The following is a 27036-nucleotide window of genomic DNA, read 5'->3' as shown; positions in this document are numbered from 1 at the left end:
AACATAAAACAGTAAAAATATTGAAAAAATATAGCAATAATGCAGTAAACATACAGTAAAAATATTGAAAAAATATAGCAATAATGCAGTAAACATACAGTAAAAATATTGTAAAAAAAATACAGTAAAATAGTAAAAAATATAGAAAAAATATAGCAGAAATGCAGTAAAAGTACAGTCTAAATATATTAAAAAAACAGTAAAAAAAATACACTACCATTCAAAGGTTTGGGGTCACCCAGACAATTTCATGTTTTCCATGAAAACTCCCACTTTTATCCATGTGCTAACGTAACTGCACAAGGGTTTTCTAATCATCAATGAGCCTTTCAACACCATTAGCTAACACAACGTAGCATAGCAGCACAGAATCTACTGACAGATACAACACAAATAGGTTAGCTGACTGTTTATAGATGATCTTCCATGTTGGTTGCTGATCGGCAGTATGTAAAGGGCTGTTTGCAAAGTTTACACTCAAGTTTTTGTCCGTCAGTTTGAACAAAACCGCTTCTTTGACATGGTGTCAGCTAGTTTGGAGCCAACAGCAAGTAAATGTAACCGTCTTTCAACTGTAAGGACATTTCTGCGTGATATACCTTTAAATACTTTCTTTTAAAATTGACAAAAATCTCTGTCACTCAAAGAAACTTTTCTAATTTTATTCGCAACATTTTGGTCATGAAACCTTCAAACCAGCAGGTACGATTAAAAAACACAGATCCCTCTTAGATGAAAGGGTCATATGGATGAATAAAGATCAAAGTTTTGAGTCAAAATTGCAAGATTGATCTTGAAATCATCAGAAAATATCCCAGTTTTTTGTCCTTTGGTGAATGCAGGAATAATCCTCACTAGGTAAATATCACTGCTACAGTGGGGTCAATTAGCATGAAGCTAACTGATGCCTCCAGTGTGTTTTAAATGCTGTATTATGTGAAAACAACAGTGTGCATCATGCAGGCTCAACTCTTCCTGAGCTGACCTTCTGTGGTTGCTCTAGATCAGCTAAAGTTGCTCTATATTAGCTAAAATTGCTCTGTATTAGCTAAAATTGCTCTGTATTACTTAAAGTTGCTCTATATTAGTTAAAGTTGCTCTATATTATTTGCTCTAAATGAGTTAAAGTTGCTCCAGTGTTGCCTCTGGAGTGTTTTAAATGATGTATTGTGCTGAAACAACGATGTGCATCATGTCAGGCTCAACTCTTCCTTTAGCTGGTCACCACTCAGCCGTGCACGGGGCAACTCTTCCTTCCTATTGGCTGATGGGCCGTGCACGGGGCAACCCTTCCTTCCTATTGGCTGATGGGCCGTGCACGGGGCAACCCTTCCTTCCTATTGGCTGATGGGCCGTGCACGGGGCAACCCTTCCTTCCTATTGGCTGATGGGCCGTGCACGGGGCAACCCTTCCTTCCTATTGGCTGATGGGCCGTGCACGGGGCAACTCTTCCTTCCTATTGGCTGATGGGCCGTGCACGGGGCAACTCTTCCTTCCTATTGGCTGATGGGCCGTGCACGGGGCATCATGCGTGTTGGTTAGCCGTTAGCGTGCTGCTAGCTCTGGTATTTGGACTCATGTTTCCCTCATTGCATGCGCTTCATAACAGGTGTTTTGCATTCTTTTCCCCCTCCTCCCGACTCCCTCTCTTCGTTCCTCTTTGTGTTCCCGCCAGATGTTTCAGCCCATGATTTTGTTCATCCTCATTCTCGTTCTCTTCTCATCTCTCTCATACGCCGTCATCTTTAAGTTGGTCTTCCTCTTTGCGCTTTTCTTTGTCCTCTAGTCCGTTCGTTCTTCTCCACACCGTCTAGTCTGTTAGTTTATTTTTTCTTCCCTCCTTTCTGCTTATATTCTTCACCCATTTTCTGTTCTACTTTTTTTGTTTTCCTCCCTCTTCCCTCACCCGCTTTCTTTCCTCGTCCCCTCTCCCCCCCACCTGGTTTTGTCTGTTTTTTGTCCACGATCCACCTCACACATGTCCCCCCTTCCTCCACCTGTATCCCACCACCTGTCACCCCGACCCCCACCGTCCACACTGCCTCCCCCACCTCTCCCTCCCCTCCCTCCCCACCCCACGTCACTCACAGTCCGGTCAGAGGGATGAGCTGGAGTGGCGTCTAGGACAGGAGCGAGGCGTGGAGCCCCAGAGCCAGGCCCAGAGCAGGGGAGCCCCGGGACCCACTAGGTACCACAGACCCCTGGCTTTAAGAGCAGAGGTCAGTGCCTCCTCCATCTCCTTCCTCCAGCAGTAGGGCCCTCTGCCCACATTAAATCTGGTTTGTTCTCTAGTTCAGAGCCACGTGTGGTTGCTTCCTTCACTGTAGAGCAACAAACCTTTTGGTGAACGGAGACTCCAGAAAGAAACTCCAGAATTCTGATTGAGACAAACTGATGAACTTTTTTTCTTCTTCACACCAAATCAAAAACCCCAAACTCAGGATTTCTGCTGTTATAAACCTGAAGTCTGTAGCTTCACTGTGTGGAGTTTTATTTGATTAAAGGTTAACCCTGGAAAACCCACCGCTGCAAAAATACATCATCAGTTTTATTTTTTTAAAACTACTATTTTCAGTTATTTATATGTGTGTGTGTATATTTATTTATTTAGATATATATGAAAACAATGAGCAAAAAAAATTATTAAAAAAAAGAATATATATTATATTTTATATACTTTTAAATATATTTTGCTAAAAAATTCGATCTATAAATGTTTTATTTTTTTCATTTTTTTGCTAATTTTTTAAATGTTTTTTTCAATATAATATATTTTATATATTTTGTTACATGCATTTTTCTAAAAATGAATTATATATATGTGTGTGTATATGTATGTATATATGTATATATATATACATATATATACACACACACACATATATATATATATATATATATATATATATATATATATATATATATATATATATATATATATATATATATTTAGGTCTTACAGGGCTAAATTAAGCCACACTTTGGGAATAAACTGCGCTGAATTTTGACTCCCTCTGAACCCGGGGCGTTTTTCTGATCCTGTCATATTTTACTCACTGTGGGCTCATTTTTACTGCAGTATAAAGTCCTGAATCTCTACAATAACAACACAACCAGGACTAGAAGCAGACTGAGTTCAAACGAATTAATCAAATTATTATATATTAGGTTAAAAAAAAAGTACAACATTTTTTCAAGTGCCTACAAGTGTTATTGTACAAAGTATTAATGTTTCTACTTAAATTATGACTTTATTTCTGTACTTCCGTCTGCTCAGTGTGAACACAGCCTGCAGTTCAACCAAAAACTCCCTGATTTTTTGCCACCTGACTGTTGGTCACAGCTGAGTATCTCATGTTGAACCAAAAAGTCCAGAATTATTTGTTTTTTTTTTACAGAATCAGGTTCAGGCAAACATCCTATTTTTGTTTGTTTGTTTGCATTTTTCTAAATGAGACATGTAGAATAAAGTGATTTAGATGAAATATCGTAATTTTTAAAGTGAAATTTTGGTTAGTTTTCCCAAAAGAATGGCATGTGGTAGATGAGTAGTTTAGGAACTGTTGGAAAGTTGAAATCTGGCATTTTTTTCTGTTTTTCCACTTTCTGGCTCTGGTAAATGGTGCATTTTTGGATATTTAATAAACAGATAACATTCAGGTGAGTTTGGGGATTCAAAGGGTTCCTGCTGATCCTGCATCTCAGCTGATTAAAGCTACAAATAAACAGTATTAACAGTCATTACAGTGTCATGTAGTTATGATTTTGTATTTTTTATACATGAGAGTTGGTGTTTGTTCTGGGGTTTGCTTTTGGAGTCGACTAAAGTTGCTCTCTAGTGAAACAACTGATGACATTTACAGGTGCAGGAGACAAAAACACGAGGAAAAACAATGAGAATATCAAAAATACCTGCACATGTATGTAGTTTGTAATTAGTTGTGATCAGAAGGCCGCTCAGTCCAGCATGTCTAATGACGCTCCAGAACACGACTTCACTTCATTCACTTTCACACTAAAAACCCCACTCCCACAGCTACTGACTGCTGTTTATTTGGTTTTTATTTGATTTAACATTTTCTTATTGCTTTTGAAATTTGTATCATTCGCCCCCTGAATGTTTTGTGGTTGATTTAAGTATTTAAGGGTGAAGTTTTAGCTCTTGTGTGTGTTTTGTGATGAGGTTTGTTCCTCCTGAAGCAGTGTGAAGCAGCAGCGACGGCATTTTGACATGACTCGTGAGGCTTGTGTGCATTCAGCGGCTCCATCACGATACTTTCATGACTCGACTCAGCAGATTTAATGCATGTAGGACTGCAGCTTAGAGTCACAATGCACAATGAGGGAACCAAAGAGCACAATCAGAGAGGCGACCGGCCCACATCATCATCTGAGATCAGTTAAATCCTGCAGTGACTCGGCTCTTTAATGAAGCTCTGTGGAATCGCCGCCTCACGCTCGCGTTCATAGAGAAATTTACCGGTTGTTACGTAACGTCGAAGCTCTGGCAGCTGTGAAGTGACACATAACCGTTAGAGTTCCAGTTCCAGCGTGGGTTTCTCTCTTTGTCCCCGTGTTTTCTGCAGCATTGTAATCTGTGAGGAGATGAATGGACGGAGGGATGTGGCCGGATTAGTCGGCTGCCGTGTGATTTGCATTTGACATTGGGCCGACAGGGAGGTGAGCCGGGGTCAGAACACGCCGAGCAGCTCAACTTACTGCTGGAGGGGAACGCTGAAGCAGCACGGAGGCAAAGGAATCGCATTAGGGAGCGCCGCTATTTCCCAAATTGTCCAAATCCGAAGCTGGAGATGAATCATCGCATTGAAACCATGAACATCTCATTCCCCCTTTATCACCTGTATTGGAGCTAAACTCACACAGCTGCTGTATTTGGGTATCTTAGAGATTCTGATGTGATGAAGTGCATTTTGGGAGTTTATGTTTGCAACTAGGGATTGACCGATATCAGGTTTTTAGGGCCGATATAGATGCCAGTTATTGGTAATCAACAAATAGCCGATATTTGGAACCAATATACATTAGATGTAGTGTTTTCACAGCATGTGAGAGCAGAGAACCTGTCATTTATAACGAGGCCTCTTCATTAGGGATGTCTGATATTGGATTTTTTGCCGATAACCAATATGCCAATATTGTCCAACTCTCAATATCTGTGGGTTGTTTAACTAATTCTAGGTAACATCTCATATCTCCTGTGGTGGAATTAACACATCATGCCTCATTTTATTGTGATGCCCTATTGGATGCATTCTCAGATGCAACAAGGCTTTCAGATGGAAACATTGTCTGAGCAAAATAAGAAAACTACTTCAACTGAAGTTACGAAAAAAAATGGCATATTTGACTTTTTTTTTTTTAAATTTCATCAAACAACAGTTCACACTCTCCCTCTGTGAGTCGGTAAATGCCAGCAAAATCCAGGCATTATTGTATCGTTTTTCATGATAGGCAAAAAAGACAGATAATGATATTGACTGATATTACATTTTATGCCGATATCGGGCCAATATTATCGGACATCCCTTGTGATTATTATTGAATATGTAAAATAATGTTTTATCACTTTAATTTCGCACTAAGGTTCATATCTAAAGGCATTATTAATTATTGTTTTCCAGACTCTAACTTAGCCCGCTAGTCGTTAGCATAGCCATCTGTGAGAGAAGCTCACTTCCTGGTTTGTGACGGCGAATTTTTTATGTATAATATAACAGGACTATTCAATTAAAGTTCAAAGAGGTCCAGTCAGAGAAATGTATTAAAGCAAAGGTCCAGAACATCATAACGTCTGACTGAATTGGTGTGATTTATGTTTATTTAATCTGGTAGTTTTAATAATCAATAACTGAACGTCAAATCAAAAAAATTTAAAAACTTTTTGACAACATTTATTAATAAATAACTTTTGATATGACTGTACATCTGAAAATAAAGTGCAGAACTTGAAAAAAGGATTCTTGCTTTTGTCATTATTTTGTCTGTTTTTTATCGTTTTATCGACATTTTTTTGTCACTTTATGTCTAATTTTTGTCATATTTTGACTTGTTTTTGTTTTTTTGTAGTTTTTTTTGTCTTTTTTTGTGTCTTAAATGCGGTCCACCAGTTAGCAATCCTTGCTGTTTCAGAACACTGAAACCGATAATCACAAAAATGCCAAATATCGACCACAAATATCAGCCACAAATAGCGGCCAACCAGTAATCGGTCCTTCCCTATTTACAACCATGGTTTGTTCAGTTAGAGTCGTGCAGCTCCAGGACGGTTTCTGTCTTTTTATCCTGCATTGTGCTCCTCACAGTTCTCTGTTCTGCTGTACCAGAAGGAACTTTTTGCTCATTCAGAAGAATAGTTCATGAAATAGTTTGAGCAAAAAGCTTTGGATGCTGCCAGATTTTAAAAAGAAAAAGTCCAGACTGAAGTGTGCAGCAAACAAAAGGTTTTCCCAGGTTTTTTTTTAGTGACTTTCTGTTTCACAGTGGGTAGTGAAGAGAACAAATATAGTCAAGAAGAATAATCTCACCTACAAATCCCCCGTTTTCCCCTCAGTTAGTAGAACAGGATGCATTGTGGATATTTTTCTGGCGGACTAACTGTCTTTTCTCGTGGTTCAGCTCCGGGACTCATCTGCCTCCGACCTCCAGTTCCGTCTGGATCACGAGCGAAGGATGAGAGCAACAACGATGGACGAACGGGAGGCCGTCGCTTCTCTGCCTCAGGTGCAGTAGATGTTTGAGCACCTTTAGGTCAGGAGCAGTTACAGCAGGGGTGTCCAACATGCGACCCGTGGGCCAAAAGCGGTCCTCCAGAGGGTCTAATCCGGCCCTCAAAGTGTAAAAATTCCAGAGAAGACATTAACTGCAGATTGTAAATTAGTAAAACTATAAATTTAAAATCATTTCTAGACAATGAAAAGTTGTTTAGATCATAAAGTAAAATACTAGATTGTTCATTGTTCTTTTGTGTCTCATTTTTAAAATATTTTGTCTGGTTTTTGTTGTTTTTTTGTCTTATTTTGTCACTATTTTATCTTTTGCTTTATTTGTTGTTTTGAACATTGTTTATGTCGTTTTGTAATTTTTTTGTCTCATTTGTGTCGTTTGTTCACTGTTTTACGGCTTTGTAACTTTTTTCTCATTTTTTTCATTTTGTTTCTTGCTTCTGTCATTTTGTGTCAAATTTTTGTCTTGTTTTTGTTTGTGTCTTATTTTTATGATTTTGTTTTTCCCTTTATTCGTTGTTTTTTGTCTCGTTTTTGTCGTTTTGTATCTTTTTTGTGTACTTTTTTGGTTGAACCTGTCATTTGTTTCCTTTTTGTCTCGCTTGTGTCATTTGTCTAATTTTTTGTCTCATTTTTAAAATTTTGTTTCTCGCATTTGTCATTTTGTGTCTCGTTTTTGGAATAATTTGTCTTGTTTTTGTTTTTTGTCTGACATTTGTTGCTTGTCTCATGATTTTGTCATTGTGTCGTTTTTTTTGTCCCGTTTTTGTTTTGTGTTCCCTGTTTTGTCTCGCTTGTGTTGTCTGCTTTTTTGTTGTTCTATTTCTTGCTTTTGTCATTTTTGGTCTCATTTTTGTTGTTTGTGTAATTTTTTGTTGTTTTGTGACTTTTTTGTGTCTTTTTTGTCTCAGACTAGTTATTCTTTAAACTGGAATATCTCTATGTTGGTTTTGGTGAATTTTAATGTACATTTTCTAATATTTTCTGGCATTTTTGGATCTAAAATTGATTATTTAATGTATTTATTTGTGAAATTATGACATATCAGACATAAACGTTGCTCATAAATCTCTGCAGCTGCAACTAAAAAGCACACACAAGTCTCTGAATATGACAGCTTTGACCTGAACCCTTTGCTGACTGTGTGATCCGGCGTTTCCTGCAGCAGGAGGACGAGCGTTTGCGTCTGGAGGCTCAGCGTGAAGGTCTGGAGCTGCAGGGCCTCCAGAGCCTCGAGGCTCCGTGGCCTCAGGAGAGAGCAGCGCTGCAGCAGGAGGTCCGACTCTTCAGAAGAAACACCGTCATCTTCTACATGAAGCTCAGGTGGATCCTCATGCACTGGAGGCTCGGCCGGAAAGACGAGTCAGGAGAGGAGACGGTACATCCAGAGGTGAGACACTTCAGACGGGAATGGAGGGCTTTACTTTATGGAGCTGTGTGCTTCCCCTCGCTGGTGATTATTCACAGCTTTAAGGAGTTTTACAGGATTACCACGTGGAAAGTGACAGGAAAGATCTCCTGAACTGGGTTACTCACTGATTTTATGTCTATGCACTGATTAGATACTCAACACTGGGATGAAACTTAAATGTGAAAACCAACATTACAAACACTGATCTACTGTTTTAAACAAATACAGATTTTTGATGCGATTTACAGTGGATTTTTGACATGTAAATTAATACTTTCTTCTGTGATGTGAGGAGAGAATATTTGTTAAAAATGCTGGAGAACACTCAGCGTGTGGTTCAGGTTCATTTCTGAGCCTCCGAAACGATGAAGTTACGTCAAGTTGTTGGTTTGAGTTGATCATTAGGAATGAAAAGGTGAAAATGACAAGAAACAGCTGACTCATCCTGAACATTTTCCACTTATTCACCACTTTAAGGTGTGATATCGCCATGGAGACGGGAGTTAATTGGCTGACTGAGTGATCCGTTTGTTGTTTGACTTCTCAGTTCAACCGTCCACTTCCTGTTTTTCCTTGTTTCCTTCTCAGGTTCTGCTTGGTTGCATTTGCTTGAAATTAGTTTGAGTCATGTGTTTTTTGCTGGTTTAGTTTTTCTCTAATCTCTGTGCTGAGGTCACTGAGCAGTCCGCCTCTTTTTTCCGTCGATGGAGCTCGAGTTTCAGTGATTTCCGCTCAGTACCTTCTGTTTCTTCTAACCACGCTACCTTTGTAGTTGTCATAAACACGCTGTCCCTTTGGTTGTAGTGTGATATTAATCAGTGACTGCGACCTACAGAAGAGGAAACCTCTATTTACGCCACATTCATCTTGGAGCGAGTGCTTTTTCTATAATTCTCAACTGTAGTTTGAACTAAATTGAATTTCTGGGTCCTGACTCAGCAGCGCTGTGCTCTGAAACCTAATTTGTGCTTCCAGATGGTGCAGCACTGAGCAGCCTCTTGCTGGATGTTTATCGTCCTTCTGCTTGACTCGACCTTGAATCCCAGCAGAACCTTCAACTGTCAGGTTGATTTAATCGCCTCTGTAGAAAGCCTCACAGTCAGTGGAATAAAAGGAGGCCTTTCAGGTGTTTAGAAAGCAGGTAAACAGAAGAAGATATAATATATATGTATATATACACACACACAAATATAGAAATAATTATATATATGTGCAACAGTTCAGGGAGCTGTTGTAGACTTTTGGAAGCCTTGCTGCGCTTTTTAAATAGATTGTCTGTTGGAATTCGCTCATTAATCTGATGCTGAACATGAACAGCAGTAATCTGATGACAAAAACGCTGCCATGAAGAAGCAGTTCCTCCCATATACACAGGACAATTAAAATCCAGCTAATAATGAAATTGGGATTCAAACTGCAAATAACATGTATAAATTAGCATTAAACCATCAATAAATCCAATGTGAGAACATAAATATGGTATACGGGCCGAGTTAACCCAACAAAAGCCAAAGAAATCAAGGAATCCAGAGTGGAAATACGGCCTTTAACCATTCTGGAATGAATCTCCTTAGATCTTGTGAAAGGGTGAGTTTCCCTTTAATGAAGCAGAGATAATAAAGGCTGTTTTCCTAGAAGGGTTTTGTAGATCTACTGTAAGGAGCTCTTCTAACTGGGCCAACCTTCTCTCATGTACAAACCACAGTCAGAATGCTGAGATAAGAAACATCTGAAGCATCAACTTCTGCCTCTTTATCATACGAAGACGTTATCGTGTTTGTCATTTCAGAGCAGAGGAAGGACGGCGTTTTCACAGTGAACCTTCTAGGAAGCTTCTCTGTGGAACTTTACTTAGTCAGAATATGTGAGCGTATCTCTTTAGAGGTCCCTGTACAACCTCTATCTGTTATTAAATCACAACCTGCTGCCATTTCTCTGAAGCGCTGGAGTGAGGCAGGTTCAGAAAGAGATGATTTTTACCAAGCTGAGCTGGTTTCACTCATTCCTGATTAGACTTTTTGAAACTCTTCCATAGTCTGTGATTGTGCTGAGCTTTGATGGTGAAATTACCAGAATTTTTGATGCCAAACACAATTGCAGAGGAAATCTGAAATTAAACAAACATGCACTACAAACAAAAAAGCTGCCAAGAAAAAGCAGTTCTTCCTCGTTTACACAATACCTCACATACACAGGTCGATTACAGTCCAACAATAGATGACTTTAAGATTTACACAACTGCAAATAAAACATAAAAATGAGCATTAAACCAACACTAGATCCAATCTGAGCACATGAATATGGGGTATAGACCTAATTAATCTCATAAAAGCCAAAGAAATCAAGAGATCCAGAGTGAAGAAATGGCTTTTAACCAATCTGAGACACATTCTGTTTGACTTGTTGAAGCATTTCTGCTCTTTTTCCATCAGTCTGTGATTGTTCTGAGCTTTGTCAGTGGAATTAACATATTTTGTTTTTCTGATGCTAAACATGATTGTAGATGAAACTGGAAATTAAACAAACATGCACAAGAAGCTGCTAAGAATGAGCATTTCACTCTCCTATGCAGGCCGATTACAACCCAACTAATAAATGACACTAGGCTTTACACAACTGAAGATAAACCATCATTAAACCAATTTTGAGCACATAAATATGGGATACAGGCCAATAATTGACTGTTTTGATTCTGTAAATGTAGAAATGCTGATATCTTTTGGCCTGATGATAAGAATAAAGGGACTTTCTGTACTTTTGTATCTATAAAACCCAAAGTTGTTCTTTTGGCCTCACAGTTGTGGAACTGGAACTGATTTGGGATGTTTTTCAGTTGGATTTTTAAGGATACAGTCCAGTTACAAAAGAAATCACAATTTAACAGCGACTCCTTTGTTCTAAACTGCAAAAGATGAGTGCATGAATTGAAGCTTTTGGTGTCTCTATCGTCTGTTCCAGTTGGAGAAGGTGGAGGGTTTCCCAGAGCTGGGGGTGATCATGGAGCAGGCGGAGGTCGAGTCCGACGACAGACTGAGTTTTCCACAAACTCCGGGAGACGTGATCGACTCCGGACCCGTCGCCCCGCTGCCCTCACCGGACCGACACCTGCAGCCCCACAGACAGGTGAGTTCATCAACACACATAATACAAAACAAATCCTAAAAACAGTTTGTTCAAAACTTCAAACTGATTGGTTCCATGAAGACAAGAACTTTTGAGTGTTGGGTCATTTTGGTAGAATGTAATTTTGTTAGTTTTTCTTGTAAACAATAAATACATAAATGTTATTTGCATTTATTTGTGTCTGTCTAATGCAGCCACACCTTTAAAAACACACACACCAAAAAAATCCACAAATAATTCATGAAAATATTTGAGATTGTGTAAAATTTTTAAGTTTTCCACCAACATACACTGTAAAAAAAAATCATAAAAAATAAAAATCTGTGCAGGAGGGATACCAGAAACATGTTAAAAATGGTGAAATATTGTAATGTAATAGTAACTTAAGAAGGGAAACTCTTGAAATGAACAGTTAAGAGTATTTACCATTTTTCAGTCCTTAATGTAAATCATTTTTCTCTCACATGATGGCAAATATCTGTAAAATAGTTCTGTTTTTGCTGATTTAACTACAGTTAAAAACACTAATTTTACAGGTAAATGCAAAGGAATGAATTATTATTTGTACAGATATCGATAAAATGTAAATATAAATTGCAGATTGTTGACACAGGAGTTATTTACAGTTTTTACCATTTTTTTCTATCAATATTTACTTTAATATATACTTTATACTATATATACTTTGTTATGTACTTTTTTCTTCCATATTATTTTAGATACATGTGTTTTTAATTATGTACAATTTTTTAATCCTTATTACACACAATTTTCTTTCAGCTACCAGTGATTGTGTAAAAGAAGGAATTATTGTTAGTGTATATATATATATATATATATATATATATATATATATATATATATATATATATATATATATATACACTTTATTTACTTTGTTATATACTTTTTTCTTAGTTTTTTAAGATGTTGCCTCTAATTTACTAGAAAAGGGAAAATCTGTACAATGAAAACAAAAAGCAGCAGTTTTTATTTACATTTTTTTAATCCTATTTTTTCCAGTAACAGTAAAGATGTCTGTAAATTAATGATATCTTTGGCTGATTTAAATACAGGAAAAATAGTGTAATTTGTAAAAATACAGATTTTATTTAATTTCTCGACTTTATTTACAGTTTTGGTCATATATTTTTATCACATATGGATACTTTATGTCTGTGGATAATATCTGTAATTTAACAAAACTAAGATAATAGTTCATTTAAGTTCATTTTAAAAAAAGCTCTTTAGAAAGTTGATTTTATACAGATAAACCACTTATATTCCATATGAAAGAACAGAGCTGTGCTTCCTCCAGTAAGCGGGTTTATTGTGAGTTCGTCCTGCAGCTTCAGCCGTTATTATTTCAGATTGTCATGTTTTTCATATTTTCATTCGTTTGGCAGCCGCTCCTCAGAGCTGTTTGGCTCAGTATGCAGATGGGAATTTTGACCCACATAACAGTAATTATTATGAGCAAGCCCAGTTTTATGCTAGAAAACGTGGAGGCTCAGTTTCATGAGTTTTTTCAGGTTTCTATCCGGACAGTCGACCTCTCAGCCCCTCCACTGAAGAAAAGACGTGAGCGTTTCTGGCTGGGATGCATTATTCAGCAGCTCTAAGTGCACTACTTTGTCTCGTGTTTTGATTTTTCCCCAACATCATAAAAATGGTTTGTACAGTGATCTGACTCTGGCGCTTTCTGAGCAGTTTTCCAGCCAGTAGACTAACTGAAGCTTTATACATGAGGCTTGCTTTAGTCAGCGTTTGCACACATTGGAGGGTAAGTCCTGCAGCCGGAGCCACAGAAGAACATATTAATATGTAAAGAAATCAGACTGGTGAGGGAGAAATCCTGATTCAGTCCTCCTGAACCTGCTGAAGGCTGATACTGTTGAAGTGATTAAGTGTATAAATAGCCTAAATACTGCAGATGAGATCATTTCTCAGAGTTAATGGAAGAACTTTTTTAAGAACTTTTATCACTTTTAATGCGCAAAACTTTCCTCGGTTCAACAGTTTAAAGACTCCTTAAGCTGAAAATCAGTGTCTAAATGGTGAGCAAACTAAGTGATCAGCATCATTCCTGTCTTTAAAAATATAAATATACAATACAAATACAGGCTTCTGAGGTTTCACACATAAAAGGTTTGGGCTTCTGTATGTATCTGGAATAGCAATTTTAAAGTTCCCTAAATTAGTGACGCTCTATTTTAGATTTTTTGATCCATCCTTGTCTCTGCAATTGAGCAATTTTTAATTTCAATAAATAAAATAAAATCTGTTAAAAAATAGGGAAATGAATGCGTAGATATATAGAGGAATAAATAAAAGAATAAATAAAAAATAAATCTGTTGAAAAATAAGGAAATAAATGTGTAAATATAAAGAGGAATATATATATATATATATATATATATATATATATATATATATATATATATATATATATATATATATATATATATATATATATATATATGGTGGGTTTTTCAGGGTTAAGGCGATCACAGACTCCTGTTTTTGCTTCACTGCCTCCTGCCAGGAACCTGCAGATTCTCCACAGCAGGACCACCAGAGGCCAACAGCTCCTCTCTGAGCAGAAAACTCAGGAAACCTGCCGTTCTTTTCCCTTCGCTCCACTGGATGTCACCGCTCATGCAGCCCGAAGCTTTAAAAAGATCTAATCCAGATCCGAGATGGTGAAAGTTTCTTATGCAGCTTTAATTACTGCATTACTGAGAAGCTCCAGCTGAATTTTAAATGATTTTTTTAGGCGATCAAACAGAGGATATTTTAAGGTCAGACTTATATCGACATGCAGATATGAGCTGTATGTATATTTTAAAGAGACAAGGGTAAAAGAGCAAAGCAAGATAGGAAACAGGATGGAAACAGTCGAGGTAAATTGATTTATGAAGCACTTACAAAGTAGGTTCGTCCCAGAGTGCTTTACAGAGACGTAAAGGACAACGGCAGATACAAACCAGATGATAAGGAGAGAACCTGCTGAACCTGCTGTGAACATGTGAGCCTGTTGACTCCACATTTTCTCAAACGTGTGTTTTCTGTCTGATGGTTCTGCAGTTCGGTGAGAACCGGCGGGTGCTGCAGGCCCTGCGGACGCTGCTGGAGGAGTTTCGAGAGGAGCTGCGGGAGGAGGAGTCGCGGCGAAGCCAACTGCAGCAGTGCTACGCCAATGACAAAGCCGCCTGGGAGGTCAAGTGGGCAGAGATGAAGTGCCAGGTCGCTCAGGTACAGATGGCGTCTCAGCGCCCACCTTTAAAGGGACAGGGCGCAATCTGGTGTGGGGCTTTCAGTAAGCAGCGAGGCGACAGTAAACATGTTGCTTCCTGCATGGGTGAAATCGCACCCAGGGCAAACCGGTAACAAGGAGAAGAGCTAATGTTTTTGCATTTTGACCTCTAATCCAGGATTGCGATGTTTTAAGCGTATTTGTTGCGATGAAATTGCGGGAGATCGTGACAATTGCTAAAAAGTTGCATTTTTTTCAGCCTGGTCTGGTAGAGGTCTGGTACTGGTCTGGTACTGGTCTGGTAGAGATTTGGTACTGGTCTGGTGGAGGTCTGGATGCAACAGCTTCTGTCACGGTGATCTGTCTGGTCTGTGGTCCGCTCCTTTCAGCCATTCTCCTGATATGTTTGGCGGTAGAAAAGTGTTTTTGTCGATCGATGATTTTCAAAAACAGTTTCCCTCTGCTTTGGTGAAGAACATCAGGGAATTGTTTTTCACCATCTTTAGCAGTATTTTTGTTGGTAAATGAGAGACATCAGAATGGGACATGTCTGCATCTTCAGACTATAAACGAGGAAGTGAATTTGGTGACATACGTGCATTATGTTTGACTGCTGTGATTGGTGGAACTCACGGGAGGCGGGAGAAAATTGCGGAAAAGTTGTGATGATTGGACAAAATTGTAAGGTTGCACAGAATTCACGGAGATTGGTTAAATTTGCTTTAATTGTTGTGATCGTAGCATCGTGATTTCCTGGAGGGACTGATTAATCGTAGCTCCACATGTCATTTTTAAAGGTGCGGCAGGGAAATGAATAATAACCTTAAACTGGATCTTAATCCATATTACATCTGACTAACAAACGGACACAACTCAATTCATAATCAGCCTTCAGTTTAAATGAAAAGAGGAAGGACGGCATCCAAGAAAGTCATGATGAATCACTCGCTTGGCGCTGCATAACGGGTATATTCTGTCGCTGTGCAAACTAATTAATTCAGCTTTGTGCCTGATGGTTGGACGTACCCGTCTCCAGACAGCTTGTGTAATCTTAATGGGAGTGTAAATACTTTGCAGATTAGGAACAACTCATCTGATATCATTACAACAGAGAGCTGATGGTTGTTTTCTACAAAAGGCGGCAGATTGTTGATTTTGGTGTCAGCATCAGAAATATTGAAATTTGTCCTCCTGGCAGCATTTACACACAGTGTTCTTCTATAACAGCATTTACAACATCGTAGGATGTTAACACTGTGCCCAGACAGCGGGGAAATTTATAGTTTTAATAAACTCAAACCAAACAAACAAACAGAGACTGAGCTGAACACAGTCTGAGTCCACAAAGGCAAGTTTAAAAACAGAGCCATGAGTTTAAAGACTGATCAGATGCTGAAACCTCTAGGTTTAGGTTGGATTCATTGGGCAGTGTTGGGGTTAATGGCATCCATTGGTTCCATTGGTCATTGGATGGCATTTAGATGTTCAAGTTAATAGAATCCACAAACAAAGCAGAACGACAGGTGAGATTTGTTTAAAACATTACTTTTCTTCAACTACAATGCAAATATTGTTTATCCAGCGCAGAAGTGTCCTTCAGAAGTAGGTGGAGACCAAATACAGAGCGAAAAACAAGGTGGATATTGGACTAACATTTTGTCTGTTGGCTGAAACTGAACGATGTTGTGCAAATGAGCAACTGTTTGCTAACTTATATGGTGATTAAATGTCAACATTGTGTTCACAGGTTGTTTTTGATGCCCCCAAGTGGGCAAAAAACCAATTATTGCAGGTTTAAATTTTTTTAAAAATGGGTAATACTTCATAGGAGATAAAGTGAAACCTAATTATAAACTAAACTCTTGCACTTGACTTTAAGTTTCTATAGGAGAGATGCTAATAAAAGCTTAGATGAGTATGTTTTATGGGCACGGCGGTGGCAGTATCATTGTCTGTTGTGTCTGTGCTTGCAGTCAGTTTTTTGATCCTGAATATGTTCTTCCTCGACCGCTTTGTTGGGAGATAAAATTTGAAATCCACGCTGACTTAGCTGCATCTCCTCTCAGTTTTATCTGGCAAAAAGGAAACTGCAGCTCCGGGACCCAATTAAGAAGTTTGAGTAATAGGCGGAAGATTATCTTTTTAACTCTGCTGCTTTTAAACTGTGAAACTCTTACACGGTTCAATCCTTCCACAGAGCAGAGGTCGCTGAGAACTAATGCACTTACAGCGCTCTGATAACTCAACGCTGAGCTCTTTACTCGCTCCGCTCCGCTTCGTTATGATTAAGACTTAAAAATATTATTCATTACGCCGCCCAGCAGAGCAGGAGAGAACTGAAAATCACCCTCACCTGAGTATTTATAGGTGGATATAAGCAGCGATTATTTATTTAAATCACTATGAGCAGATATTAATGTCTCGCAGCCTCATGTTTCACGCTCCAGTTTTAGTCCTAAATAACCATCTATATTTATAAAGCCTCACATCTTGACCCTGAGCGTTCAGTCAGAGGATATTAACCCTGTAAGACCCAAATATAGAAAACAAATGAGCAAAAAAATAAATGAAATAAACAAAAAATTATATATATATATAAATTTTAAAAAATCAAACTGATGTTGTATTTGTGCAGCAGTGGGTTTTCACAGGGTTAATGTCCATGTCAACCTCTCCAGTGTCCAATCAGACAGTTTTAAAGCCCGATAAAGGAGTGTAGAAGAATACATTTGTGAATGAGGGTTATTTATGTATTTCTGTAAGCTGGTTTCTGAGGACAGCCTTGACTCGCTCTTCACTCGGCTGCAGAGCTGCTGGTTTGTTCCATTCTGTTGGGGGATCAAAGCCTGTCTGAAGATTACAAAGCTCTGTTCTGCAGAAAAAGAAGAAGCTCCCAGCTCGTTGTTCTGCAGCTTTGAAGATTTCTGTGGGACGTCCTCGGTTCAAACCCTCCCGTTCCCCTCCTCGGAGCCACCAGAGTGCAGTTTGAAATATAAATGTTTAAGGGCAGCCTTCACTGTATGAGCTGTATGTCACTGCAGAACAACCACCTCGTATTTATGAAACCAACTAATAATCTCACTGAAATTTAGGGCTAGTGACTATTTTTTGTTTGCTTTCTTTGTTTTCAGTTTGTTCGACTTGGTTTTAAATCATTTTGACCACTTACTATTCATTACCTCATATTAAACCAAAAAATACTGTTTCCTTGTCTGAAAAAAATGCAAAAATTCAGCAAAAAAAAATCCGCAAATTTCTGAAAATTTGCAAAACCTTCAGGAAGAAAATTCCAATAATTCTTTCAAAGTTTCCCTTAAAAGTTTTTTTTTTAAATCCCCCAAATTTGGCAAGAAAATTCTTCGAAATATATTCAAAAACTGAGTAAAAATTTTCCAAAAAAATCCTGAAAATATCTAAAGTGATTCCATATATATCAGTATATATATATATATATACTATATATATATATATATATATATATATATATATATATATATATATATATATATATATATATATATATATATATATATATATATATATATATATATATATATATATATAAAAATAAATAAATAAAAAAAAATTTCTTTAAGAACATTCACAAAAAGTTTTAAAACGAGTCAGTTTGACCTGCAGGCAACACGAGGGTTAAATTAAATAATCCAGCGCCACATCATAGTTGGAAGTATTGCTCCTTATTGCTGGTTGCTATCTGCCATAAAACAGAAAGAATACACAATAAGAAGCTAGTTGGCTGCTACCATGGTGCCTTTCCAGTATGCGTTCTATGCTAAGCTAAGCTAAGCTAACTAGCTACTATAGCTGGTTATTTTCTTGTACATGGTTTTGATCCTTTTGTTTGACTCTTAGCAGGAAAGTAAATAAACATATTTCCCAAAATGTCAAACTTTGACTGACTGTTCTGTTATGATAGACTGCATGTCGTATGGATTCTGTGACAGTAAATGAAAAACGTGATGCAGAAACTTCATGGAAGTTCAGTTCAGTTTGACCAGATTTAAAGCAAACACCGTCCATTGCTGTCAGTTTGTCCTAAATCTCCTTTAATTTGTTGTGATTTTTCTCCTGCAGCACTTTGCTCTGAATCAATTCTCTTTTGTAAATGCGTTTCTTTTATGAAGTTTTTGCGCTTGTTTGTTCGTACAGATCTTATCACTAATCTGAACCAAACAGCACTGATCAGCCCCAGTGAGCCGTCTGATTGTCAGCTCGTTCATACGGTTTCATCATTTGCTCTTCACTCTGCACCTCGTCAGTCATTCCTCTCCTCTGCTTTAACATTGACTTATTGTTTTTTGTGGCCGGGTGCGCATTTGGCTTCACTTCTGCTTTCTTTTTGTTGAGCTCAAAGCCAGAAATACACATAAAAATAGATATAAAAAGATACACAAAACAAATAAAAGATTAAAAGTTATCTCAATACCTCTGATACCACTTTTTGCATTTGCAAAGAATTTTGTGAAATGGGGCATTTCACTGCTTTACAACCGTTAAAAATGTATCGATCCAAAGCCGGGGAGACAAAAAATAGATAAAAACTATTTGGAGGAGCTTCATTCTGTCTTCTGCAAACTTTTATTCCTTCAAAACGAAGCAATGTTTCACTGAAATTACAAAGAAACTGCTTACATTAAAGGCAAATAGAATAAAAATTCATCCAAGAACTACATTTTAAACAGATATCTCCTTCTGAGGACAGTTTTTTTTTTTTTTTTTACCCTTTAAACCAGCGCTGTTAAATTCATTCTAGTTCAGGTTCCACATTCAGCCCAATTTGATCTCAAGTGATCAGTAAAATCACAGCATAATAACCTATAAATAGCCACAAAAAAGTCCATTCTGAAAATATTCACATTTAAGGAATTATATTTTTACAAAACATTATGAACAACCTGAAATTTGTTGAGAAAATAAATTCAATTTCGGCAACATTCAGCCTCAGTTCATCATTTCCACATTACAACTTCCAGATCACAGAGTGTCTACAAAGGAACACAACATTTAGCCATCTGGAACTGAACCATAGAGGATTTTACATTAAAAAAGACAAAAAAAACTTAAGACAAAATATTACAAAAATGAGAATCAAAATGACAAAAAATGAGACAAATGACATGAAACAAAAGAGAAAATAGAAAAAAGTTACAAAGCGACAACAAATGGACAGACAACTCCAGTGAGACAACAAAAGACACAAAACGACAAAAATGATGCTCATAACAAAGAGAATTACGTGAAACACAAAATGACAAAAATCAGACAAAAAACACAAGCGAGACAAGAAGGAAACACAAAATAACAAAAATAAGAAACAAAACAACAAAAACAATACAGAATATGACAAAACGACAGAAGAACAATAAACAATCTAGTATTTTACTTTCTGATCAAAACAACTTGTCATGGTCTAGAAATGATTTTAAATTTATAGTTTTACTAATTTACAATCTGCAGTTAATGTCTTCTCTGTAATTTTTACACTTTGAGGGCCGGATTGGACCCTCTGGAGGACCGCTTTTGGCCCGTGGGCCTCATGTTGGACACCCCTGCTGTAATGTGTTTATCTCATCCCACCTCCCTGTTTCTCTGCTCTTCGTCCAGCTGGAGGAGGAAGCCCGGGGTCGGGTTCGAGGCGAGGCTCAGGGAGGCGATGGGGAGCCGACCGGAGACCCAGACCGGGCCTTGAAGCAGGAGCGGGAGGAGCACCGGCGGCTGCTGGCCGAGAGCCACAGCACGACGCTGGACCTCCGCTGGAAGCTGCAGCACGGAGAGAAGAGGTGGAGCCGAGAGAGGGCCGAGCTGCTGGAGAGGCTGGACCAGGAGAGGCAGGAGTGGGACGGCAGCATGAGGGAGCTCCACCGCAAGATGGAGAGGGTGAGACGGGGGAGATAGGAGGAGGTAGAGTTGAAGCAGAAAGACAGGGAGAAGGAAGGAAAGGTGTTGAATCAATATCCTCCTGAGACCCGGCCCATTCATTTACACCCTCACTGCAAAAACTCATCATCCTACCAATTCTATTTGTCTTATTTTTAGTCAAAATGTCTCATCCCACTTGATTTAAGATAAATTCACTTAACAAGTGACATTTCAGCAGATGGAGGGACTTGTTTTAAGACAATGCATCTTAAATATCTTGTTAAGTCAAACAATCTGGAAATTATCTTGTTTTGAGTTGAATTTTACAAGAAAACTCAAAATAAGTTTAATCCTCGTGTCGTCCTGCGGGTCAAAACTGACCCGTTTTAAAGTTTGAAAATGTGGAAAAATATCTATTTTCACAGTGAAACTTCTGATGTCCACATTTTCAACATTTTTGGGAAATCTTTGAACATTTTTTTGGTGGAAAAAAAAGAAATGTTAAAAATGTTTCTTAAGAACATTCACAAAAAAAAATCAACCAAAATTCAGTGAAATTCACTGGATTTTGGTTGATTGATACTGCAGTTGGAAAGCTCTTTAGCTCAGGAGACCAGGCAAAGACGACAATGTCTAATCATTATTTAATCAGGTATCATCGGTGAACTGAATATTTCTTCTGAAAGAGAAAATTCAGTAGAGAGAAATGAGGTAGAAATGGGGAATTATAAGGAGCTACTGTCACATTTTATAGACAAGGAATGAAGTGTTAAATCAAAAAGATAATCAACAAGAAGCAGTCTTTAGTTGGAGCCTCACTACCGTTTTTTTGAGGGTTTTGAATGCATAGCAGACAAAGAAACTGTAACAAAGGACCTGGGGCAATTATCTTCTCTGTTTTTTGGTGTTAGATACAATAAATACGGAGCATCGCTGAATAATTGATGTCCTTTGCACAGTTTAATTAGACAAACTGCAGCGTTGCAGCTTGTTGTGTCTGTCGGTCAGGGCAGGAGATAGGAGTATTAATATGACATGAGTGTGAGAGTAGATTACCATATAAAACAGATCTCTGAGTACAGTTCATGTAGCTGAGGAGGAAAAAAAACTGCTGATGCGCCGCCAAATGGAGACACACAGCAGGAAGCGCAGATGCATTATTCAGCGATGTTGCAGCAAACTGTAAAGAGCAGGTCATCGTCTGAGCTGCTCGGGGTGAGAATGAATGAGTAATGTGGCTGTTCTTCCTCCACCTCCAAGCCCCGAACAACCAGCTTAACCTCAAATGTTGCAGGTGGATTATGGAGAAGCTCACAGCGGAGAATACAGCATCTGCTTGTTAGAGATTTGGTGCCAAAAGTCTCCCCTGCTTAATTAAAACTGCTGTGGTGAATGTAAAGAACCAGGTTTTATAGAGCTGGACTAATGAAGTAGCTGAGTCAGTACTGTAATGGCGAAAGTGCTAAATGAATACCAGTAAATTACAATGTGGAATTACATGCATACATACTGTATATTCAAGGTTATTAGGAACAATTTCAAGCATGTTTCCATGAGAAAATTAATTTTATAAGATCCTTTTCCAAAAAATAAAGTTGTTTTTCATTCATTCTCAGAATAAATTAAGCTACAGAGGCCTCATTTATAATGTAAGAAACTAAAACTTGGGGAATATTAAAAGACTTAAAAGGCAAAGTTAGTAAAGTAATAAAAAAAAATTAATTAGAGTGTTTAAAATTTCAAAACTAATGAGTCAACCAAAGTCAACTCAACAGCCATAGTAGTAAAATAAGGCAAAAATATAAACCCTGAATTGCCTGAAGGATAAAAATGAGCCCAGCCTCGTAATGTTTCTGCAGGTTATTCCAGGCTGCAGGTGCACAGCGAGTAAAAGTGGATTTTTCCAAGCTCAGTAAAAACAGTCAACACCTGCAGAGTCAGGACTCATATTAAATGACAAAAATGAATTTTAGGAAATATGCTTTCTCACTTTCCTGCCGAGAGTTAGGTGAGATGCCTGTACAGTAAATATCAGGCTATTACCAGTAGCCAGGAAGCTACTTATCAGTCAAACCCTATGATTTTGTTTTCCAGTTCAACTTGGGCCGCACAAAAATGGGACAAAATATGTTGAAAGAGTACAACTGTGAAAGATTGCCAATAAAAAAAAAACGGAAATTTTCCTACTCAGAAATGATCTAATGTGGTATCTTTTAGGCTAGGCAGTATAAAAGCAAACAAATCATGAATAAATATGATGCTAAACTATTTGCAATTGAATAAAGGAGACCAGCACATTCAGTTTTTGAATTATAAATATAACACGGTGAAAAAAATAAGTGTAATGTATCTGCAGCAGTTCCATAAATTGCAAGAAGCAGTTCATCATTCTACAAAATTTTATAAACATGAGACTGAAATATTTAGGGGTGTTGAAGAAATTTCACTCTTAGTCCTTGGAAGTTTGCTCTAGTGGGGTGTTTACTGGTATTCTTACCAACACAGAGCATGAGCCTGTGAAGGAAAGAAGAACCAGAGCATTTGAAAAGTCCACATTTTGTAGGGATGGTCGGAGAGTAGGGAGGGGGTCGTATGTAAATACAAAGGTGAATGCACTCATGGACGAAAGTAGTGGCACCCCTGGAATTTTTCCAGAAAATCCACCATTTCTCACAGAAATTGTTGCAGTTACAAATATTTCCTTCATGTGCATTGGAAAAGCACGAAAAGCATAAGAAAAAAGCCAAAATTGACATAATTTCACACAAAACTCAAAAAATGGGCCAGACAAAATTGTCCATGTATATCGAAATAAACACGTGTATACCAAAAACGTTTGTAATTGGAACAATTTCTGGGAGAAATGTATATTTTCTGGAAAAATTCCAATGGTGCCAATACTTTCATCCATGACTGTAGTGGTTAATTTGGTTGCTAATCAGTAACAGAGGGTAATGAAACAAAGAACAAAAGGTGGTTGAATGAAGGGATCTGGCAGACAGTTGCAAATAGAACAGGTGTGGCAACAAAAGGTAAAAGGGAGGTCTGACAGACAGTAATAAATAACAAAAGATAAAAGAATTGTTAATAACCGTGGGAAACGGAATGAAGAAGTGGCATTAGAAAGTATCTGTAGCAAAAGATGTGCTGTTTTCTTCTTCAGTGGTTTCAGTTTTACTCTGCATGTTTACATTTTACATCCACCAGCAGATAATTCGCTCTCAGACCTGTCTATCCATGTGTGATTCATCGTGCAGATGCAGAGAGAGCTGAACACTCGGCGAGGCGAAGGCATCGATGTCAAAGATGGCAGCTCGGCCCACAGAGGCGTCTTCTCACCTCAGGACAGTCCCTCCTGCAGCGCCCCTCGGTCGCCTCGGGCCCCTCGGTCCCCCTGTACCTCCACTCCTGGTCCGCCTCGTCCCAAACGCTCCCACTCCGACTCCGAGGCCATGCTGGAGGAGCAGGGGGCCGCCATGAGGCTGAAAGGCCCGACGGAGAACCTGTTCCTGGACGCGCTGTCTCTGGACCCCCTCAGCGGCCTGGAGGTCCCACCGCCCTCCAGACTGGAGAGTGAGAAGAAGTTCCCCTGCATGAAGGAGGTAATGACCATCAGAGATTTAAACAACAACACAAAAAGTCAAAGGTGTTGAAAACAAGAGCTGAATTTGGAAGTACCTTAAACCTCCCAGCAGGGGGCGACTCCTCAGGTTGCAAAAAAAGTCAGATGGTATAAAAGTCTATGAGAAAGTGACTTGACTTCTCACTTGATTTGTTACCTCAGTAAACATTTTCCTGCTAAGTTTATGGTCTCAGCCACTAGTTTAGAATCTCATTCACTACAGCATGATGTTCATTTTGCAAATTATGTTCCCATTTAGAAGAGAACAGCTAGTAAAGCAGGGTATGTTTTAGGGTGGGACTACAGTGATATTGAGCACAGTGTCCTTGAGTTCTAAGTCATATTTATCCTTCACTCATTACAACTGGCTTAAAAAGACCAAAATAGCGACGGCCAAATTCAAAACCCAAGGCTTTTATGTACAGTCTATGGTAGGGATGTCCCAATCAAGTTATCATTTCATCCAATAATTAGTATCTGCATATACCCATTTAGAAATAAGCTCAAATAAAATATGATTGATCCCTTAGCTGAGAAATTTCTAGAAATTTATCTGAGAGAGTTCCTAGAGAATACAAACTTCAAGTATTGTAGTTTAGTTGTAGTTCCTGTTTGCGCCACCAGGTGGAGCCTCTTACTGTTTAATGTTGTGGTAACCAGAGGAGCAGCAGAGGGCATTGTGGCAGTTCAGCTAGTAAATGCTCACAATGCTAGAGCCACCGTGACAAAGTATTCTGTGACGCTTAATGACCCCAACCACTGAAGCGCGGAACGGCTTTGTTTATATTTTCACCAGAGTTCCGACTTACGGCAAAAATCAACTTATATTGATCTGTAGGAACAGAACTCTAACGTAAGTCCAGGACCCCCTGTAATCTGAAATAGTGATCATGGTAAATAATACGCCTGCTAAACATTCCAACATTAGCATTGTCACTGTGAGCAAGTTAGCATGCTAACGTTAGCGTAGGCGTAGATCTCTAAAGAGTGCAGAGAAGACATTTCACTCAATATTTAAAACACAAGACAATGCCACTAAAAACTGACAGAAATCCAGAAATTCTTACATAAAAATGTATCTGAATGCAGGAAATTAAATGCTTGATGCTAATGTGTCTCCACCAATCTTTGAACATCTTTCTTTGGATCTTTGCATTTAGTGCTAATTTTGGAGGGCATTTTTATCCCTGTAGGTCTAAATACAGCCTCACAAAGCTGATAACACTGGTGTTGGTGGCATTTACAGACAAAGTGACTAATAAATTTAATGACATAGTTGATAAGTAATTGCAATTTCAATTGTTGCAGCCTTTGACCAAAGCACTCAATAAAATAAAAACGCTGTTCTTATTTTCCTGCATTATAACACTAAACACACATCTCAAACTCCTTTAAGTATCGACTCCTTGGGGGCTCACAGCTCCAAGGAAGCATAAAATATCCATAAAACATTTTCTAAACAATTTCACTGTGGGGACAAACTGAGGTGGAAGACTCATTTTAATGCGAATTTATCTAAATGTAAATTTTAATTTAACAAACCCTTTGCCACATACCCCTAACATTAACATTGATGTGGTCTAATTTTAGCTCAAACAGATATCTCAGTTATTCCACTGCATTGCACCAATCCATGTTTAGGGTCAACAAACATCCATTAATACGCTAGTGAGTTATATTTAAAAGTACGTGGAACAAAAATCATTCTGCCAAATTTATTATTCAGTGCCTGTGTTCCATTAAAAGAAGATGTATGCTGTGGTTCCCACATTGCAGCCAATTAATGTGTTTTATTGATTGTTTTTCACAGTTTTCAAATGACAGATTTTCAATTTGGTGTTACTGTCTATAAATAATTTTACACTGAACCTTCTCTACGTGCTTTAACTGTTAAATCTGCTGTTTTTCAGGCCCTGAATGAGATTTCAGAGAGAGAAGGTGATCCTGCGTACCCAGAGGACGAGATGAGGGAGGGTGGAAGTCTGCTCAGGTAACCTCCTGAGAAAACGCTGAGGCAAACTGAGTTCAGGAAACTGCTGCATTTTAATAGATGTCAACAGTAAATTTTTCAGCAAGAACAGGTCTGACTAGCTGCAGATAATTCAGGGCGCTGCTGCATTTTTGTTGCTCATACATACGCGTCGGTCCCCTGGTGGATCGGCTGTTGGTTCTAATAAGTGTTCCTTGAAGTGACAGGGAGTTTCCCAGCGGTGAAGGTTTCTTTTATGGCAGAGAAGAGATCCAGCTCACTACGCTGTTAAATAATTCAGACAGTTTTAAAACATTGAAAGGCTTCGAGTTGCTTTTCCAGAAATATATAAATACAGGAGGTCCTCGGTTTACGACGTCATCGACCTAAAGCGTTTCGTCGTTATGCCAGAACTGGTTACGTGGAACTAGTTGATGAGTGGAGCGGATGAATATGTCGTCACGTGGTGCTATCAGACAGCTTTGTTTCCATTCTCTGGTTGTACTCCACCTTGGATTGTGCTACATTCACTAACTTTCTGTCCTTCATTATGGCTCCCAGCATAAGTCAGACTCTTCTGATGCTTGGAAGAAAAGGAAAGCCGTCTCCATGGAAGTGAAATTAGACAGAATAAAATGCTGGGAACAGGAAGAAACACCGACCAACATGGGTCACGTTGTAAAAACAGGTCAACATATTGTAGTGACCCTCTGTGATGAATGAGTGAGACTTTATCTGGTTCTCTGCTGGTTTATTGAACCTTCACACAGGACTACTGTGGACCGTAGCCAACGCCAGAAGAACTAGAAAAACCTCATAACTTAGCTCCAGAATTAGCTGCCGTTCCCAGCTCTCTCTACTGCTGACTCTCAGCCAATCAGAGGTGAGCTAACTAAACATGACACGTTCACTGACATTAGGTAAATCTGGAAATGAGCAATAAATATTGAAACCTCAACATCAACAACAATATCAGTCTGTTATAATATTTTATCTTCTAGTAAAATGATTCATACATGCATGAAAGTCAT

At 38.4% G+C, this 27036-nt stretch overlaps 1 protein-coding gene across 6 annotated transcripts in view; it reads left to right on the top strand.

The window, feature by feature from the left end:
* LOC111570825 (microtubule cross-linking factor 1) overlaps window positions 1–27036 on the top strand; it is a 90916-nt gene that overhangs the window by 47034 nt on the left and 16846 nt on the right. For 3 of the 6 annotated variants that reach the window (XM_055014017.1, XM_055014021.1, XM_055014022.1), the window contains exons 6-13: window positions 2092–2220; window positions 6638–6742; window positions 7910–8134; window positions 11114–11278; window positions 14366–14533; window positions 20160–20432; window positions 23672–24016; window positions 25947–26026. In XM_055014017.1, the coding sequence (XP_054869992.1) occupies window positions 2092–2220; window positions 6638–6742; window positions 7910–8134; window positions 11114–11278; window positions 14366–14533; window positions 20160–20432; window positions 23672–24016; window positions 25947–26026 (1490 nt within the window). The remainder of the gene's footprint in view (window positions 1–2091; window positions 2221–6637; window positions 6743–7909; window positions 8135–11113; window positions 11279–14365; window positions 14534–20159; window positions 20433–23671; window positions 24017–25946; window positions 26027–27036) is intronic. The other 3 variants (XM_055014018.1, XM_055014020.1, XM_055014019.1) reach the window with 3 other exon arrangements.

This window comes from Amphiprion ocellaris, chromosome 10 (genome assembly GCF_022539595.1).
Source record: "Amphiprion ocellaris isolate individual 3 ecotype Okinawa chromosome 10, ASM2253959v1, whole genome shotgun sequence".
NCBI classification, from domain to species: Eukaryota; Metazoa; Chordata; class Actinopteri; family Pomacentridae; genus Amphiprion; species Amphiprion ocellaris.
Note: the sequence above shows the minus strand (reverse complement) of the source record. Positions and strands in the feature narration are given on the sequence as shown.